Genomic DNA, 14,239 nt, shown 5'->3' on the forward strand with positions numbered 1-14,239 from the left:
TTATAGCGCTCTCGGTTTTGGAACATTAGGGGCACCAATTTGGAAAGCAGAGCTGACATGTAGGCTCCTGGGGGTGCCTGCAGGCAATTTTGTTGTTAATAGCAAGTTCAGCTCCTATTATTGTAATTGGATATATATATTGATGTATATACAGTATATCCAGTCAACCCTGCCATATAGCCCAGACAAGTCTATGACCTTCCTGAACATTTCATTGCTGTAAAGCATGTATTCAGAGTATGATCACAACTCATTACATGTTTTATTGCTATCTCAGGTTGCTTTAGGGAGATTTACTGTCACCTACTGTCAGGCCCCATTTACACTTGGGAGTTGCATGAACACGCATTGTGTTTGTGGGCGTTTTGGCGCATTTACCATGTGTCATCCTATTCAAGAAAGTTTGATCTAGCTCATCCAATACAGGTTGGGGGATAAAGGGTAAAGCAGTTTCAGAAATATACTGGCAAACTTCACATTATGCAGGATTAATATATTGCCAATAGTTTGCTAATATATTGCCAATAGTATGAGAGCTTACAATATACAAGGAGGGACAAGTGATACAGAAGGCAAATAATATACTACCTGCATTGCCTTTGAATAAACTACCCCAGACTCGAAAAATTCCCCACTGGGATTCTGTCTGCTAATCAGCCACTTTGCACTGTTGCAGAGCATATTTTTGTCAATGTCCGCTAAACTTTGAGCCATAGCAAGTATTTTCACCACATAGGCAGTCAGCCTGAAAGAGAAAATGCAAGTAATAACCTTAGCATACAGTAAACATTGTTCAAAGATTAAAGAAGGAAAGAACAGGCCAGTTAACTACCAAATATTGTAGTTATAAAGAAATTAGAGTCAAGATTTACATTAATAGGCACTTGGGTCTCCCATCACTTACATATTTATGGCTTCTAATCACTAACGTGCATCCTACTTTGCAGCTAAAACATACAAAGTACGCAGAGTTATGCATGCTTTCTTATGTGGATCCCTAAAATGAAAACTGAAGACACCAGATGAATAGACTAGATATAAGTATTTTATTTTTAATCACAGATTAACAAGGATTCCAGGGAAAAAAAGATTCTACATTAATGTGTTTGTTGATACCCCCACTATGCTTTAAACCAATATGCCAAAATTTGGGCACCTTTTCACTTTTTTTAAAATTTTACCCACAATAAAATACTATATATAGAATATTTATATAGTGTAGCATAACTATTACACTATACTATACATGCTATTTATAACGCTATTTATTTCCATAATTCACATCATATAAAACCATTTTTTTTTGTTATTTTGGATAGCGTAGGGAAGAGTTAAGCAACCTCAGTACTTCAGTTGTAGTGAAAGTACAAATCCCATCATACCTCTGGGAGTAATGCCTGTGGCTGTCAGAATCTTGCAGTGCCTCATGAGACTTGTAGTTCTACAACATATGGAGTGCTGAGGTTGCCTACCCCTGTTTTTTTTTACCATCTGTGTCTCTCTAGGTACATTTTCCTTCCTGTGGTTCCTGTCCTTTAGATTCAACAGGAAGTGAGAGGATATCTTATCAATGTAATGAAAATCCCCATTTAGAGAGTAGTCATGAGAACTATTGTCTCCATTGGAAAATGTCCCCTCTATTCCTGTTCCGGTAGCAGCTCAAAATTTCCGATTTACCTACACTTTCATTCATGATGACAATGGTAATCGGGACAATTAGAGACAGTGAATCTCCCTAACAAAAGCACAGACGATCAAAAAATCTGTGGTTCCAATTAGGGATGCACCTATACTAATACTAGTATCGGTATCGGTGCTGATACTGAGTATTTGGGTGAGTACTCGTACTCGCCCAAATGCTCCGATACCTTCCTCGATACCCGAACTTCCGGTCAGAGGAAGATTTCTTTCCTCTGACCAGCAGTGTCGTAGGGGAACATGGAGCCGGTGTCACAGGCAATCAGGAGGCCGGGTGGCGAGTAGTGACTTGCCTGCCAGCTTCCTGATTGGCCAGGAAACCTGCTCCATGCTGATTGGCTGGGAAGCCGGCTTCCCGGCCAATCACAGTCGAGCCAGCCAAACAACATGGAGTCAGCCAAGCAATCAGGAAGCTGGGTGGCATGTCACTACCTGCCGTCCGGCTTCCTGATTGCACGGGAAGCCGGACCATGCAAGTGGAAGCACCGGTATCAGTACTCTGTATCAGCGAGTACCGAAAGCAAAATATCGGCACTCGTACTTGATACTGAAAAACCGGCATTGGTGCATCCCTAGTTCTAACCCCTACTTCTAACTCTAAATCAAATTAATGTTTAGCCTTAAGCTATATTTATACGTTAATTATGCAACAAAATCTTTTGTCCTAATGTATTTCATTTGCAAAGAGTAACTACAAATCACAACATGCTCTGCCTTTGGGAATCATGCCTGTAACTGTCAGTCTTGCAATGTCTCATGGGACTTGTAGTTCCACAACAGCTGGAGGGCCAGAGATGCCCAACCTGGTCTAGAGGCACTCACGGGTCTTGCAGCAGAGATAAGTCAAAGCATCAGCATTATATTGTCAGTGTTTGGAAGGAGCTCAGTCCGTCTTCATCAACATGATAAAGATGGACTGAGCTCCATCGAAATGTTGACAATAAAATGCGGATGCTTTGGCTTATCTCCACTGCAAGACCCGTTGGTGCCTCTACACCTACATTGGATTTGTATGGATATTTTTCTGGATAAACACGTGGACATTTACACAGCAGTGGCTACCTCTGGGTGGCACCGTATATATAATAGTATACTATTACAATGCTAAGAGCATGTAACAATGCATGATACTGTATCGTGTGTTATTGTCAGTATTACCTACTAAAAGAGTGTAAATTATCTCATTGTTCTCCTCATATTAATCCCACAATGAAGCATTCTGTCCATCTCATGTCCATCAGATCTTTGTACTGCTCCCCCCCCACCCCACCTTTGCATTAAAGTATAAAATAAGGATGTGCAGAATTGGTCCAGGGTAGAACTAGAAATGACAAATTTACTTTCCCAGTCACTTAGTTTTTATTCTTCTGCAGTACCATTAGCTAATAGCATATAGCATACAGGAGAATCAACTCATATTTCATTGTGAATATAGGAGAAAAGGTAAAGAAATACAGGTGAACAAAACAGAGTCTTACCAAGTGCTCTTTTGAAAAGAATGATCAGGCAAATGATGAGCCAGCTGTTGCATATAACCTGCCGAGGATCAAAAAAAAACACAAAATTCACCATATTTGATCTATCCTATTACATTTGGTAAGGCAGAACCCCAGCCAAAAATAACAAGATAAAAATTAAAAGATAAACAAAATCCATTCCTGCTGTAATATTTGCCTTCAATGAAGAGATTAACCCTGCACTCCTTATTTATGCCACTAGATGTCCTCAGTCTCTTGTATAGCATCATTCAACTCACTTCCTCTGAGCCCAGGTAGTCCTGGACCTGTCCCAGCCTGTTACTAGACAGTAAAATGAGAAGGAGCACACTGCTAGGCTCATCTTACTGTGTACTTGTGAGTGCTCTCTACAGAGCACTCACAGTACACCCAAGTAGGTGATACTCTACATAAAACCCAACATTGGACGGGAAGCCAGCTCCATGCTGTTTGGCCAGATCGATGCTGATTGGCCAGGAAGCCGGCTTCCCACCCAATCAGTGTGGAACTGGCTTCGCGGCCAATCAGGAAGCCGGGAGGTGAGTCATTACCCGCCACCCAGGCTTCCTAATTGACCGGGAAGCCAGCTCCATGTTCCCTCTGACCGGAAGTTCCAGTATCAAGGAAGGTATCGGAGCATTTTGACGAGTACCGGTATCGGTGCATCCCTACTGTCAACCAGTAAAGGTTCTTTCCTTCAACCAATACATGTTAGAAACAAAAGGTCTTTCTAAATCAATTTGATTGCTCTAAGCAACACTGACAGTTTTCTTTACACATTTAAATGAGGCTGGATTGGAGAACAGTGTAGCATTTTACATTTTTGCTATATTTTCCCAAGCTTGTGTGGGTGAATTCTTCAGGAAAGATATGGCTTTTTTTATTAGCATAATTACATGTCCTGGAGACAGTGACCATTGACAGGTGTCGTCAATGGTGTAACTATAGCCATAGCAGCCGCCTGGGGCCTGGAGATTGAAAGAGCAATTGTTGAGGCAATTAAACACAGAACATGTGAAGAGAATACAGTACTGTATTATTAACGATTGGAGTGGTTGCAGTTGACTCTAATGCCCTGTAAAGTCTACAGTGTAGAGACGTCCTCAGATACACAAGAGGAGACTTTGGGATCTTGGCATTGTTACTCAGAGGGAGGTCATCGGGAGGGCCCCCATTACATATTTGCTATGGGGCCCTGTGAACTGTAGTTACGGCCCTGGTCAGAACAGATGTAGACATACCTCCCAAATGTCCCTCATTTGGAAGGACTGTCCATCTTTTTTCATCACTCTGTCCCTCTTTCCTTCTCACTTGTCCCTCTTTCTGGTCTGATGTACAGATATCTATGAAAATGTACTATTTAAATACTACAATTTATTATATGAAAATTATACACTAAAGCCTTCATACTATCTCTTATCTTGTTAGCTTTTTTGAATAACCAGTATGAAGGAAAAGTAATGGTGGAAAACAATTCTGAGTTTAACCAACCATTTTTGGCAAATACATTCTTAATGGTCTGTAAACTGGGGCATGTCAGGGGTGTGTCCATTGTCTAAATATATTGTACTAGAAGGTGCCCCTCTGTCTTATCTCAGAAAGTTTGGATGTGTGTGTAGATGAGAAATCTCCAAATGGGCCACCTGCCCAGTACTGTCACTCGGAATTTGCTTCCACTTGGGAAGATTTCCTCTCAATTCCAGTCATGCCTGCAGGACAGCTCTCTATTCTCTAAAATGTGATTTGGCTGGACTCCCACATAAGCCCTAGGCATTGTACCTATTAATGCATTATGATGAATCCCTCTTTTAGTAGAGGTATAGAAGGTTGATTTCACCAGCAGCTCAGTGGTTCTCACCTTGTTCCAGCACATTCCACTACTATTACAGCAACTCGAGATTTCCTTTGTAGAATGTCATTATCTATGTTAACTCACCAAATTGTGTACAATGCTTGCTTTGTGCGCTGTGTACAGGAAAAAAGATTTTTATAAATTTCCGGTAGAAGTTTGGGAAGCCAAGAAACCACTGTTTTTGGTGGTCCGAATAAATAATGATGGGTAGAGAGGTTCCTTCTATAAAGGTGTGTCTAATTCTCCAAGGTGGATTTGATAGCTAGCAATTCTTTTTCACCAACAGGATAGTTGATTTCTGCAGCACTTAGGAGAGGAGGAAAAGAGGGCATATGAAGAGGAGAAAATGCTGATTCCTTTTGTGAGAAAACAGCACCAATTGCAATGTGAGAAGCATCTACTTCCAAAGTATACTCTAGCTGGGGGTCTGGTAACCGGAGGATAGGAGCAGTAGTGGAACAATGTTTCAAGTCATCAAATGCTTGCTGAACTTGGTTATTACAACTGACCTTTGAAGTGGAACTTAATTTAGTTAGGGGTTTGACAATGAAAGAAAAGATTTTTATAAATTTCCGGTAGAAGTTTGGGAAGCCAAGAAACCACTGTAAGGCGCTCCAGGTTTGTGATCTAGGCTAGTTTAAAATACAGTCAATCTTACTCTGATCCATCTGAATGCCATTGTTAGAGACTATGTAACCTAAGAAAGAGATGGTGGTGGCTTCAAAAATGAATTTCTCAAGTCAAGCGTATAGATTGTGCACCCTTAACCTTGAAAGAACCCACTTGACATGTCTGCGATGGTCAATTCAATTGTTGGAATAAATGAGTATGTCATCCAGATAAATTACTACAAAGACGTTGAGTAGGTCTCTGAATATGTTGTTTCTGAAACATTGGAAAGTAGCTGGAGCGTTACAGAGACCAAAAGGCATCACCAGGTTTTCATATAGACCATAATGGGTACGGAAAGCTGTCTTCCACTCATCACCTGCTCTGATTCAGATTAGGTCGTATGCTCCCTTGAGATCAAGTTTTGTGAAAATCTTTGACTATAGTCTAATAACTCAGGAATGAGTGGAATGGGGTATCTATTATTTATAGTCATTTTATTAATTGCTCTGTAATCAATAATGTAGTGCAGGGCTCAAAATTTCAAGTCTTGAGCTACTAGCCAGGCCTTAAGAGTCACTAGCCACCAGTTGCCCCACCTAACCCTTGAGGCCGCGACACACTGCACACGAAGCCGTGCAGAGCGAAGGAAAGCTATCCGGCACGGAGCTCTGCGTGCAGTGTGTGAGCACCTTCGGTCAATCGGCTTGTGCTTAACAACCGGCCAGATGTCGCATCCCGTCTTATACGTGCGAGCCGATTGGCTGAAGTTGAAATTGTTCATCTCGGCACGCTCAGCTCCGTGAGCTCTCGCCAGCTGAGGTGCCCAGAAGAAAATGACATGACACACTGCTCGCAAAGGCAGCGCTCCACCGCTCCACGCTGCTTTGCGTACAGTGTGTCACGGCCTTAACCCTCCCCCGGCCTTAACTCCGCCCCTAAACACACCCTCTTCAATAATCTTACGATAATTCTTATCCTATGATAGTTGCCACTTGTACGGCAGATTAGGGATTCCTGCTGCAGGAATCCCTAGTCTGCTGTAGGTGTGAATGGGGCCTAATGTACACATACACTAAAGGTGTCCATACACCTGCCGATTATCGTACGATAGTTGTGGGTGATCCCGCGATCGTACGATAATCGTGCAGTGTATGGAAGGCGTTCGACCGCCTTCCAAGCACGCTGGAAAACCTGCTGAAAATCGTACGATTTTTGGCATGTTGGTGGCGTGGTCGGAAGACAAATGCCGCACGGGCCTGTGTGCGCAAGCGCACACTGCCCGCTCAGCACTGCAATCATCGGAAGTGCGCCCCTCAGGGGGGCGGGCTTGCGATGATCGCAAGTACGATCTGCCTGTCCAAGATGGGCAGATCATACGAGATTTTAATGACCTTACAACATAGCACAACGAAAGTCATGCAATGGTTGTAAGGTGTATGGCCAGCTTAAAGCACAATAATAACCCTTATCTATTTAAAAGCTAAAAGGGGAACGGTGCACATGGGCAGGGCAATATACAAAACAATACAAGAGTTCTATACTTGCTAGCTAGCCAGGAAAAAAATTAACTAACGCTGACTATATGAAAAGTGTGCTGGGGAACTTTTGTATTTTTGTATTCTTGAACTTTTGCACCTTTCTCCTTTTTGCTAGTTTTAACTTGATCAGAGCACCTACCTACACACACATATTATTTTTAGTATATACACGCACATGTAACATTTGACTTGTGTTTTCTGCATGGTGACCACACTTGGGTGGTGTAATATTTTTAGCCAATAGGTCCTTTGTTTCCATGTGTGTTCTTTGTGTTCATGTAAATTAGGTCACAATCCGTTATGCACCGCTTGCAGATCAATGAGCAGGAGGTTTTCATAAAGATAAACTAGGCAGCATAGAGATAAGCAGGCACTGTCTAAATAATGCATGCTAATGGGGCAAGCATCATAAGAGGACTTGGCAGAACAGAAGAATTAGCGACACATACATCATTTTATCTACATCAGACCTTCATATATACCGCAATATTTTTTTAAAAATCAGAATAACTGTACCTTGCTGAATATTGTCAAGGGCTTTCAGCCTTTTTTCAGCTCCAATAACATTCCACTTCTTGTTGACATCTAAATACCGAGTTGCAATTACATTTGTAGAGGTTCTAAACATATTTTGTTCCGGGCAGCCACTGGGGATATATAGGAGACGGCCAAGATAGGACTCATCTAAAATGCCCAGCAAACTCTCCCCCATTATGTCTCCTGAAAAAAAAAAATATTGCAGAGTACGCTAACTTGCTACAAATACCCAAAGTCATAACAACCAATGAGACACAGAGAAGAGATAGAAATAAATTGCCATAATGATGATAACTACATTAACAGGCATATTTATTAAAACTCAACAAATCTAGGCACATTCACTTTGCTGGACTCGCCACACATTCAGTAGCAACATTCACTGCATCGGTAAATATGGTAAGTGTTAAACTCAGAAAATATTTAATGTCCTCATTCCCCCTTCACATTAGGATCCTACCAGCACATCAGACGCCCTGTTTTAACATCAGAATCCCCCTATTTACATTTGGAGCCCCCCCCTTTCACATCAGAGTTACTCCCTCTCACACTAGAAGCCCCCTTCACATCAGGCCCCCCCTTTTCACATCAGAAGCCCCTATTTACATCAGGAGCCTCCTCCCTTCACATCAGAGTCTCTCCTGCTCACACTAGGAGCCCCCCTTCACACTAGAAGCCCCCTTTTACATCAGGACCCCCCTCCTTTCACATCAGAGTTCCTCCCCCTCACACTAGGAGCCCCCCTTAATATCAGAACCCCTCTCTTTCACATCGGATAGCCCCTTCACATCACAAGCCCCCTTTCCCATCAGAGTTCCCTCTTCACATCAGTACATCCAGTTAGCAGTGGAAGTGTTTTCTGCAGATTTTATATGCAGTGCCTTCTGTGTTTATATGTTCCACAGGATATCATTTGTTAAATCGTAAATGTGATGTAATATCACATAGAAAAGTGTGATAATCAGACATTACTCATATCATACCTTGTATGCTAATAAAGTAGTTTGCAGGACTGTTTGGAACCACTTCATGTAATTCTTCTTTCTTTACATGTACCAACTCAGATCTCCCTGAAAAAAACTTAAAGTTAAATGCACCATTTTGGTTGTAAAAATAAACACTAAGGCCATGTCTCTTGATGTTTCCACACTCTGCTGCTATCTCTGGTGTTGTGGATATGTCATCAGCACACAAATGGGAAATGCAGGAAAAAATGTTTTATTGCATCAGAAAATCACACCATTAAGAATGCAATATTTTTGAGCCTTAAAGGACATGTGGCATACCTTGATGAAGGAGTCATAGGTGGCTCCAAGACGTTGTGTTGTGATATTAGGATGGTGTACTGATGACATACTGTCTTGTATGCATATCAGGATTCAGACAAGATTGTGTGGGGTTCCCAATAATCCAAACACTACAGTAGGATAGCTGTCTGCTGCTTACATGGAGACTCAAGTAAAGCATGACAAGTTGCATTTAAAAGCACAAAGAAGACTCAGCCGATCAGCTTATTGACACTTTGTTTATATTTACATTCATCTATAAAAATGCTATCCAAATGATTGGTACCTGTTTTTGGCATATTCCAGCATCATTATTTTTGATATGTTCCTTAAGTGTTTTCCTTGGTCCTAAACACTGCCCTTTTTAATTCTTTCAATTTGAATTATCCCCCATCACTTTTAGTCAAAATAGAGTGCCTTCAACAGTAGACCTGTTTCAGTAGCCATAATTAATCAGCATTGTCACTATTTCACTACTTTCCATAGCAAGTAGAAGCAGATAAGTGGAGGAAAGTTGCTTATTTCATCTTCGGACACTACTGCATGTGTGATTGATTCTCTTCCCCTCAGTAGTATGACCACAAATTATCTCTGTTACCTGATGAATGCTTGTAGAATGCATAACAAATGACATTGAATATAATTTGCCACCATTGTTCACAGATAAACATTTCCTTGAGACCCACATCTGTCATTTGTTGTAAAGGCTGTGGTACTTCACAATGCAGATTATACCAATTGTTGAATAACTCCATAATACGGATGGGGTGGATATACACAGTTTGGTCATTGGAAGCAATTGGTTTTAAGCATCACCCCTAGTGATTTAGAGACTAACAAGCTGTGTAGGAGGACATGATAAGCAATGTTTCCAACTGCTTATTATGGCAAACAGAGGTTTTCCAACATCCAGCATTCCATTTCCAACACTCTAAAATCCTGTGTAATCAGAGGATGATATTTCCATTTTTTATGGAAGAAATGGAACCTGAGCTTGGTCAGCTTGTGCCCACTAGCCAGGATTGGGGAAGAAAGCAACAAGTAACTCAAGCAAGGAGGAGCAAATGTACCAGTCTGCTCTTGGTAAGACATCTGTTCATCCTGCCTAACCTCTTTTTTGTGATTAAATAGGCATTTGTAAGTGAAGTGAAATACTGTTAAGCATGTTTTTGATGAGTGGTGATACTGACAGAAAACAGTAGGTCCCCCTGCACTCCTTACAGCGCTTCCGGTCCAAATTAAAATAGTGGTGTTGCAGTGACAATCACGGATGGCGCCGTGTACAACAGTCAATGAACGATAGAAATCACCAGCACTCCGCAGGGTCCCTTCATCAGGGCAGAGATGTGATCATCTCTGCCCTGATGAAGGGACCCTGCGTGGTCCCGAAACGTTGGATTATGCGATATGTGTGACGTTTAGTCCAAATAAATTGACTTTTTTTGACTTTCATTTACGGAGTGCTGGTGATTTCTATCGTTCATTGGTGATACTGACACACTACTGCCACTGTTGCTGTTTTTATGAAGAATAAAACAATGCAATTATCCATAATAGCATATTTCTAGTATTCTTATATTTTTGTAAATAGCTTTTGCATTGCAGCTACATACATACAGTTCAATCTTATCCTCTCTTATAACACTGCAATGAACCAACCTTTAGGATTTATCACTTGACTAAAAGTTTTCTTCCTCACAAGTTTTCCTTCTGGCTAAACCACCCAAGACGATGCATGTGAAAAGAAAAACAAAATCAGGGCTTTTATGCAAAGAAATAATCATAATTGTTTAACCAATACATGGACTCCATTTCCAGTGCACATAGGACCTGTACTTTATGCTACTTTTCTGGACATGAAATATTTAAAGTGACCCATGTCATTTACAATAATTATTCCAGCCAATCGGGAAAGGAGGGATGATGTAATTGTATATGGGCAAACTTTCTGCATTGCAGATCAGACTTCTGACGGTAAAGTGGATTTTTACAAAAAATTTCACAGCTGCTATCTAGGGATTGTGGTGACATGCGAGAGGGAGAAAAAGAAAAGAGTTTACAACATCCTCTACGCACAGGTACTGTTAAATGTGACATAAGGAGGAATGATATGGGTCACTTTAAGTAATTGAGAGGCAAAAGTTAACTATAATATAGTACTTTTATGCAAAAAAGCAGCTTTCCAGTTGACCAGCCTATTTACAGCTGGCCAACCTTTCTGTCATTGTTTACATCCTTTAGCTCTGGGTCTTCCAACTGGAGATAATGTCTAGTGTGCAGTTTGGACATAAAGAGACAGGACCTATGTCAGCCTTATACCATTGCTACCTCCCATACGAAGTAACAGTGACAGGGGTTGGCACAAACAATAACAATGCTATTACACTTGACTTTAACACATATAGCAACATTAAAAATATATATATATATATATTCACACTGTATATATTAATAAAGGTGATCAGTGTAAGCATCTCAGATTTGCTAGACACCTTAGCCTGTGGAAAAACATTGAAATAAATGTGAAAACTAAATTATTTGTATACTAAATACTATCATTATATGAGGGTGAGTCAAAAATTATCTACACTTCAGTTATATTAAAACTTCTGTTGGCCGCACTGTCTTATCAGCGCTTTCCATTCCAGGCTACGGTCTCCCCAGTCATTGCTGTGCTGGTGTGAACATGTTACGTCAGTTCATTTGTAACTGCAGTGCGAGAAAAAATGGATGCCCCACTTGTGGTTTGCACGAAAGAAAAGCAGCATGCAGTGATTTTTTTTTGTGGTCTTAGAGTGTGCCTGGTGTCGTTATGTGTCAAAAACGCAGTACAGAGAAGGAGTTTTGTTGCGAAGAAGTGTATATGAATGGATAGGGAAGTTCAAAGAAGTTCCCACAAGTGTTTGCCATCAAGAAGGAACCAGACGCCTGTCCACGGCTGATGACAACATTGAGCATACATGTGAAATGATTCTGTTGAATAGATGAGTGACAGTGGATTATGTGGCTTTGGTCCCCTGAAAGCAGCCCTACAAGGACGAAGATTCACCTCTAACAGCGGTGCATTTGTGGCTCGCAGCTCAGCTTAAAACTCTTGTTGACAGATGGACAAAGTGTACTGAAAAGCAAGTAGATTATGTTGAAAAATGATGCACAGTATTTGTCTTTTCTAAAAGTTGATTAAAATAAATTCTACAGCAGAGTGCGGATGATTTTTGGCTCACCCTTGTATGTATTACCACCTATAGTTATTAGTATTATTTTTTCTAAATAGTGGTCATTTATAATTTAATAATTAAATGATTGTTATAGTAGTATTAGCAGTAATAGCGGTAATAGTATAAAGAGTATGTTTACATACCAGCACGTCAATGGTTTTTTTCACTTTGTCTCTGACACCTGAACCATAAGCCTCCACTTCAATGTCAATTCTTTCTGCTTTCAGAGGGATTATAACATAATACACTGCTTTTGTAGATTGCGCTTCTACCTCCACGGGCACCTGATAACCTTTTGATTTGGTAGCTAAACTGCATACATTCTCAATATAAGAGAATCTCACTGTCACCTGTGAATATAAGGAAAGGTATTTTCAAAATTGAGTGCAGCCAAACGTGGTCTTGAGGATCAGAAGTTCCTAAAATCTGCTGTTATTGTGTAAACCTCATGTAACAGACAAAAACAATAATACAAAAAAACTCTGGTAGAAAGTGCCTATGCTGGAAAAAATTAAAGCAATGTGACAAAAGACAAAAGTTCCTTCTCTTTTTTTTCACACCACTGGAAATAATGGGTATGCCCAGCTTGAATTCTTGAATACATTTTGACATCTGTAAAAATATGGAACTGTCAGTTCAGACATTTTGTGAATAGGCATCTTTACTCTTTTGTGAGATGGTAATAGCTGTTGGAAACGTAAGCGTAGAATTTGAAAATCACCTTTCGTTTACTGTCACTATAGTTGTGGACAACTGCCCGAATTTGTACTTGCTCATTTCTTCTAACGCTGTAAGGTAGTCTTAAGTCAACAAAGAATTTCATGGAAACAGTCAATTGGTATGCATCAGCTACACAAATTCCTGGAATTTAAAAAAAATGTACAGTTTACTAGAATAAAAAAGTACTGCTTGCTAAAATAAAATATAAGTTACCACTTATTAGAACAAAAAATGACTGCTTACTAGAATAAAAATAAGTGCAGCTTACTAGAATAATAAAGTACTCTCTTACTAAAATAAAAAATAAAGCACCACTTATTAGAATATAAAATAGGTAGTGCTTACTAGAATAAAAAAATAAGTACTGCCTAGTAGAATAAAAAATAAGTACTACTTATTAGAATATTAAATACAAACTGCTTACTAGAATTAAAAAGTACTGCTTACTAGAATTAAAAAAGGTACTGCTTACTAAAATAAAACATAAGTACCACTTATTAGAATAAAACATATGAATTGCTTACTAGAATAAAAAGAAGTATTGCTTGGTGGAATAAAAGATAAGTACCGCTTTCTAAAATAAAAACTAAGTACTGCATACTAGAATAAAAAATAAGTACCACTTATTAGAATAGAAAAGTACTGCTTACTAAAATAAAAGATAAGCACCACTTATTGGACTATAAAATAGGTACTGCTTATTAGAATAAAAAAAAGTACTGCTTACTACCATGTTTCCCCAAAAATAAGACCTACCCCAAAAATAAGACCTAGTGTGTGTTGTTTTTTTTTTGAGCCCAAAAAAATATAAGACAGTGTCTTATTTTCGGGGAAACACAGTAGCATAAACAATAAGTACCACTTAGAATAAAAAAGTACTGCATACTAGAATAAAAAATAATACCACTAACAATAAAAAAGTACTGCTTACTAGATTAAAAAAATAAGTACCACTTATTAGAATATTAAATCAGTCTCACTTATTAGAAAAAAAAAGTACTGCTTAGTAGAATAAAAAAACAGGAGACACTTATTAGAATAAAAAAGTACTGCTTACTAGAATAAAAAAAAAAAAACAAGTACTGTTTACTAGAATAAACAATAAGTACCACTTACTAGAATAAAAAAAAATATTGCTCAGTAGAATAAAAAATAAGTAACCCTTATTAGAGTAAAAAATAAGTACTGCTTACTAGTTAAATGTATTTTGCTAAAACATGAAACATTTTAATTTGATCATCAGGCATATGCTGCAATGCTGTACAAGTTGCATGAATACAAA

General features: G+C 39.4%; 1 protein-coding gene across 1 annotated transcript; it reads right to left on the reverse strand.

Annotated features, from left to right (window-relative positions):
• Positions 1–211: 211 nt before the first annotated feature.
• On the reverse strand, positions 212–13,093 carry LOC108795099 (complement C3-like). The gene is made up of 8 exons (XM_018566286.1): positions 12,959–13,093; positions 12,381–12,587; positions 10,679–10,733; positions 8,717–8,803; positions 7,713–7,916; positions 3,177–3,234; positions 613–745; positions 212–217 (listed from the first exon to the last, which is right to left on the reverse strand). The coding sequence occupies exons 1-8, from the start codon at positions 13,058–13,060 to the stop codon at positions 212–214; spliced, it is 852 nt and encodes a 283-aa protein (XP_018421788.1). The 5' UTR covers positions 13,061–13,093.
• Between the last annotated feature and the right edge of the window lie 1,146 nt (positions 13,094–14,239).

Source organism: Nanorana parkeri, unplaced genomic scaffold (assembly GCF_000935625.1).
Source record: "Nanorana parkeri isolate BGI_ZX_2015 unplaced genomic scaffold, ASM93562v1 scaffold933, whole genome shotgun sequence".
Lineage (NCBI taxonomy): Eukaryota > Metazoa > Chordata > Amphibia > Anura > Dicroglossidae > Nanorana > Nanorana parkeri.

What these genes read in the sequence shown, in the direction of transcription:
- LOC108795099 (XM_018566286.1), bottom strand. Translation starts at nt 13,060, where the DNA reads ATGAAATTCTTTGTTGACTTAAGACTACCTTACAGCGTTAGAAGAAAT. An exon ending in AAAAAACCATTGACGTGCTG is followed by an intron (nt 10,734 to 12,380) that starts GTATGTAAACAT and finishes TGGGTGGTTTAG; the next exon opens with CCAGAAGGAAAACTTGTGAG. An exon ending in CCTTGACAATATTCAGCAAG is followed by an intron (nt 3,235 to 7,712) that starts GTACAGTTATTC and finishes GATCCTCGGCAG; the next exon opens with GTTATATGCAACAGCTGGCT.